The sequence below is a fragment of the Corythoichthys intestinalis genome, chromosome 5 (genome assembly GCF_030265065.1).
Source record: "Corythoichthys intestinalis isolate RoL2023-P3 chromosome 5, ASM3026506v1, whole genome shotgun sequence".
Classification (NCBI taxonomy): Eukaryota; Metazoa; Chordata; class Actinopteri; order Syngnathiformes; family Syngnathidae; genus Corythoichthys; species Corythoichthys intestinalis.
In genome coordinates, this window is record NC_080399.1 from 3,904,970 (window position 1) to 3,911,015 (window position 6,046).

At 40.9% G+C, this 6,046-nt stretch overlaps 1 protein-coding gene across 1 annotated transcript; it reads left to right on the forward strand.

Annotated features, from left to right (window-relative positions):
• LOC130915992 (lithostathine-1-beta-like) lies at positions 1-5,816 on the forward strand. Its single transcript, XM_057836313.1, has 6 exons — positions 1-53; positions 1,846-1,873; positions 1,955-2,040; positions 2,146-2,283; positions 5,532-5,646; positions 5,737-5,816. Exons 3-6 carry the CDS (start codon positions 2,023-2,025, stop codon positions 5,814-5,816), a joined length of 351 nt encoding a protein of 116 aa, XP_057692296.1. The 5' UTR covers positions 1-53; positions 1,846-1,873; positions 1,955-2,022.
• The last annotated feature ends 230 nt before the right edge of the window (positions 5,817-6,046 follow it).

The following is a 6,046-nucleotide window of genomic DNA, read 5'->3' on the forward strand; positions in this document are numbered from 1 at the left end:
CGCTTCACTTGTTCTTCCTCCTCTTTGCGATCAGCGGACAGCTCACTGGAGTCGTAAGTCAAAATCTCACTCATCAAACTAAATTGAGCTAATGACCATGTTTTTTTTTTTTATCCTGGTATTAACTGTGAGGAAAATAAGTATTTGAACACCCTGTGATTTTGCAAGTTGTCTCACACGGAAATGATGGGTGGGTTTGAAATTTTCATGGTAGGCGCTTGTCCACTGTGATACACAATCTAAAAAAAAGAAATCACAGTGTATGATTTAAAAGAAATAATTTATTTGTATTCCCTGTATTCCCAAATACAGTGGGGCAAATAAATATTTAGTCAACCAACAATTGTGCAAGTTCTTCTGAGTCCCTGGCGGCGCATTATGTTACTGATAGTAGCCTTTGTTACTGTGGTCCCAGCTCTCTGTAGGCCATTCACTAGGTCCCCCCGTGTGTTTCTGGGATTTTTGCTCACCGTTCTTGTTTTTATTTTGACGCCACGGGGTGAGATCTTGCATGGAGCCCCAGATCGATGGAGATTATCAGTGGTCTTGTATGGATTCCATTTTCTAATAATTGCACCTACAGTTGATTTCTTTACACCAAGCGTTTTACCTATTTAGATTCAGTCTTCCCGGCCTGGTGCAGGTCTACAATTTTGTCTCTGTTGTCCTTCGACAGCTCTTTGGTCTTGGCCATAGTGGAGTTTGGAGTGTGACTGACTGAGGTTGTGGACAGGTGTCTTTTATACCGATAAGGAGTCAAAACATGTGCCATTAATACAGGTAATGAGAGGAGCCTCGTTAGACCTCGTTAGAAGAAGTTCGACCTCTTTGACAGCCGGAAACCTTGCTTGTTTGTAGGTGACCAAATAGTTATTTTCCACTCTAATTTGGAAATAAATTCCTTAAAATCAAACAATGTGATTTTCTGTTTTTTTTTTCCACATTCTGTTTCTCATGGTTGTGGTTTACCCATGTTGACAATTACAGGCCTCTCTAATCTTTTCAAGGAGGAGAACTTTCACAATTGGTAGTTGACTAAATACTTATTTGCCCCACTGTAAGTATTTGAACACCTGAGAAAATCAATGTCAATATTTGATACAGTAGCCTGTGTTTGCAAATACAGAGGTGAACTGTTTCCTGTAACTTTTCACCAGGTTTGCACATACTGCAGCAGGGATTTTGCACCACTGCTCCACACAGATCTTCTCTAGATCAATCAGGTTTCTGGATTGTCACTTTAGTTTAGTGGGTTTAAGCTTCTCAAACGATTTACTATTGGGTTTAGGTTGGAACTTTGATATCGTTTTTACAAAGCCACTCTTTGGTTAGGGTTAGGGTTCGGGCCATTGTCATGTCAGAAGACCCAGTCAGGACCCATTTTCAATGCTCTAACTGAGTGAAGGAGGTTATTCCCCAAAATCTAACAATACATGGCCTTGGTCACCATTTCCTTAATACAAAATCATTTTCGATTACCAACATAGGCGCCCGCCTCTGGAATGTTCTGGACCCTGCACTGACCAACATGGAGTCATGTTCTTTTTTGACAGATTACTGGCAGAAAACAAACAGTAATAACATGAGTTGTATGCAAGGGCGTGTCTGTGTTGACCCACTTCCGGGTTACGATCGTGACGTCACAGTCTAAAAATAGCATTCGTGCGGTACACTATTGGAAAAAAATCCGCAATGGACTGAGGGCGCGATGTTTGAAGCGCGAAATAGCGAGGGATCACTGTAATGGGCCTCATCATTTTTTTAGGACTCCCCGATACTGGTGCTCCTTTATATATGTGTCAATGTGCTGGTATCCAAGATCTAACAGAGTGCTTTTCTTCACAGTCGTCTGTTAACAAGACACCAGCAAAAGGTACGAAATTATGACAAAGATTTGTCAGAATTGACGCTACGTATGTCTCCTTTTTTGTCTTACACAATCATCTTGTTGTAGCTAACAACTGTCCTAAAGGATGGCGTCGCCTTGACTGTAAATGTTTCATCTACCAACCCAATGCGAGGATGCTTGCAGATGCAGAGGTATGGAAAGCAACAGTTCAAATGAAGTTCCTGACCATCATCTAAATCTCTGACCCACTGTCTGACTAAATGAAAATATTTTGTCTACTCTCCTTTTCAAATTAGAGCGTCTGCAATATTCTTGGTGCAAATTTAGTTTCCATCCACAGTGCCGTGGAAAATGCGTTTGTTCATGAACTGTTTGAAGAGGGCAGGTCAACAACTGACACCGCTCTCTGGATTGGACTCCATGACGTGTTTACGGTAAAACATTGACAAGCATCTTCTCTCTGAATCCTATCGCTAGTGTTAAAAACAGTAGTGAAATATGCCAGGAAACGGGGCGCGGTTTTTTTTTTTTTACAAATTCAAAACCTGGGAAGCTAACGTCTAAGTCAGGGGTCGGCAACCCAAAATGTTGAAAGAGCCGTATTGGACCAAAAGAAAAAAAACAAATATGTGTACAGCCGCAAAAAAATTAATGCCATATTTAAGCCCTTAAATGAAGGCAACACATGCTGTATGTACAGTTGTGGTCAAAAGTTTACATACACTTGTGAAGAACATAATGTCATGGCTCTCTTGAGTTTCCAGTTATTTCTACAACTCTGATTTTTCTCTGATAGAGTGATTGGAACTGATACTTCTTTGTCACAAAAAACATTCATGAAGTTTGGTTCTTTTATGACTTTATTATGGGTGAACAGAAAAAAGTAATCAAATCTGCTGGGTCAAAAATATACATACAGCAGCGCTAATATTTGGTAACATGTCCCTTGGCCATTTTCACTTCAATTAGGCGCTTTTGGTAGCCATCCACAAGCTTCTGGCAAGCTTCTGGTTGAATCTTTGACCACTCCTCTTGACAGAATTGGCGCAGTTCAGTTAAATTTGATGGCTTTCTGACATGGACTTGTTTCTTCAGCATTGTCCATAAGTTCTCAATGGGACTTTGAGAAGGCCATTGGAAAACCTTAATTCTAGCCTGATTTAGCCATTCTATTACCACTTTTGATGTGTGTTTGGGGTCATTGTCCTGTTGGAACACCCAACTGCACCCAAGACCCAATCTTCGGGCTGATGACGTTAGGTTATCTTGAAGAATTTGAAGGTAATCCTCCTTCTTCATTATCCCATTTACTCTCTGTAAAGCACCAGTTCCATTGGAAGCAAAACAGCCCCACAGCATAATACCACCACCACCGTGCTTGACGGTAGGCATGGTGTACTTGGGGTTAAAGGCTTCACCTTTTCTCCTCCAAACATATTGCTGGGCATTGTGGCCAAACATCTCGATTTTTGTCTCGTCTGACCACAGAACTTTCCTCCAGAAGGTCTTATCTTTGTCCATGTGATCAGCAGCAAACTTCAGTCGAGCTTTAAGGTGCCGCTTTTGGAGCAAGGGCTTCCTTCTTGCACGGCAGCCTCTCAGTCCATGGAGATGCACAACATGCTTGACTGTGGACACTGACACCTGTGTTCCAGCAGCTTCTAATTCTTGGCAGATCTGCTTTTTGGTGATTCTCGGTTGAATCTTCACCCTCCTGACTAATTTCCTCTGAGCAGCAGGTGATAGCTTGCGTTTTCGTCCTGATCGTGGCAGTGACAAAACAGTGCCATGCACTTTATACTTACAAACAATTGTTTGCACTGTTGCTCTTGGGACCTGCAGCTGCTTTGAAATGGCTCCAAGTGACTTTCCTGACTTGTTCAAGTCAATAATTGTTCAAGTCAATAATCACTCACAAGAAATTGCTAATTCGTGTTGCTGTATGTAAATTTTTGACCCACCAGATTTGATCACTTTTTCTGTTAACCCATTATAAAGTCATACAAGAACCAAACTTCATGAATGTTTTTTTTGTGACAAAGAAGTATCTGTTCCAATCACTCTATCGGAGAAAAATCAGAGTTGTAGAAATAACTGGAAACTCAAGAGAGCCATGACATTATGTTCTTCACAAGTGTATGTAAACTTTTGACCACAACTGTATCTATACTGTATTAGCTATAATAGCCTACTATCAAAATGACTAAGTTGGCTACAGATACATAATGAGCCTTCATGATTAAATGTTTTTCCTGCAGTGCATCCTATAGAGAATGATGCTTCAGGTGACTACTCTGTTGTACAATGCAGCATCAAGTTTAACATAATTACAATATTATGAGTTAGAAAAATGTTTGTGTCATGTTTGTACGGAGTCCCCAAAGGGACATCGACAGAAATAAAATAAACTTAAGCAATCTGGTGCGCACCAGAAACTATCTGGTAGCATTAGCATTACAGTATACAGCATTTAAGCCAGCAGACTTTTGCTATGCAAGTTAGCCAATTGTTGCAATTGGCCTTTTCTTTATTTTCTTTATTTTTTTATGACTGTGGTCAAGCTCGCCTACTGCGCAAAAGACGAATTCAAGCTAGGTGCTAAAGCTATTACCGAGCTCCATCGCTACCGTAGCGTACTGTCTCTCTCGCTCTTTGCCGTCGTAATTGCTGTACGAATTCCAATTTGGGAGACTTGACAGTTCAGACCGCTACCACATTCAGAAAATATGTGGCCCAGATCTGATTTAAACCACATAGATCCTTATGATTTACAAATTAAGCACTGCGTTGCGCAATTTCTGTCGGAGCTGTCTCGTCAACTGATAGTGAACTCTATGGCCAGGTGTTCACTTGGAGGATTTGAGTTCGGCTTTGGAAAAATAATCAATTTATTCTTTCAATAAATTGAAGTTTTTCTAACTCTTCGATCACGTGATGCTGTCCTCACTCCTCTTACCTCAAATATAGAGTATAACTAACGACTAACTTGATTTTTATCCATGGGGCCAAATTTAACTTATTTTTCTAAAATTCAGGACTAACTTGATTGGTAGCCCGTCTAATTGATCATGAAAAAAATCGTTCTCAATACACTTGTACAAAGAGGTCACTGTGAGCTGATGCCTACAGCCACGAGACCAGAGGGCGCTTGGGACGTCAAGACCAGCGTCGGTCACTGTGGCAACTACGTCCTGTCCGCGCACGAACCTAACCGCCCATAACCGGCCACAGAGGGATGATCCCGAAACAACACCCTTCAGCCCGGCCCACTCGACCGCAGCCTTCAAAAACACTGGACACTGAGATAACAAACAAATTCGCTGCTCGGAAACTTTTCTATATAGCCTTGTTTTGGACTGAGAATTGTTCCTCCGTTGTCTATTTTTGCCTTGTTTTTTGACCATTGTCGATGAATAAATTGTCAACCTGTTTTTTGGTGAGCCTTCTTCAAACTTTTGGAACATGGAGTCAGTACAAAGGGTTAACACAAGAGGTGAATGCGCGGAATATCATCCCTCCTGGTTGACTCACCGAAGCAGTAAGCAGCGGAGCAACATTTCCGTTCGGCTGTCGCCGTTTCCGTGCAGCTTGGCTTAGACATTAGTTTCAGTATGATATTGTATGACTTGTATTTTTTTTCTTCCGCAATGACTAACTCAGACTGTATGTAAATGTCTTCCAGGATGACGAATTCTATTGGACAGATGGCACAGAGTTTGATTTCAGTGGCTTTGATACGGGTGATTCAGAGCCTGGGAGCACGGCAGACGGTACATGTGTATCCATGGCTCAGGACGGTAAGTCAGTGGTTAATCTTTTCTTTTTTTTTTTTTTTTTTTTTTTTTTTAAATATGATGTTATTATATTTACACCGTTATTTCTTCCAGATACATTGTGGGACACTGAAATGTGCACAGAGGAACGTCCGTATATTTGCATCACTGAAGTTCTGACTCACTCACACTAATTATTACTCTTCCCATCTGGCCTTGAGTAACAATTAAGCTCTCAGTGTGACCATATCACTCTTTCGTGGTGGATTTGAATAACTTGGTTTACTATCAATTCTTTCTTTGTTCTACAGCAATGCTTAATAATTGTTGACGACAAATTTGTATTGTCAAACAGCATCGCTCTCTTAAATAAAGGAATCTGTCTGCATCAAAACATCTTTTTGTGTCTTTATCTCCGCACATT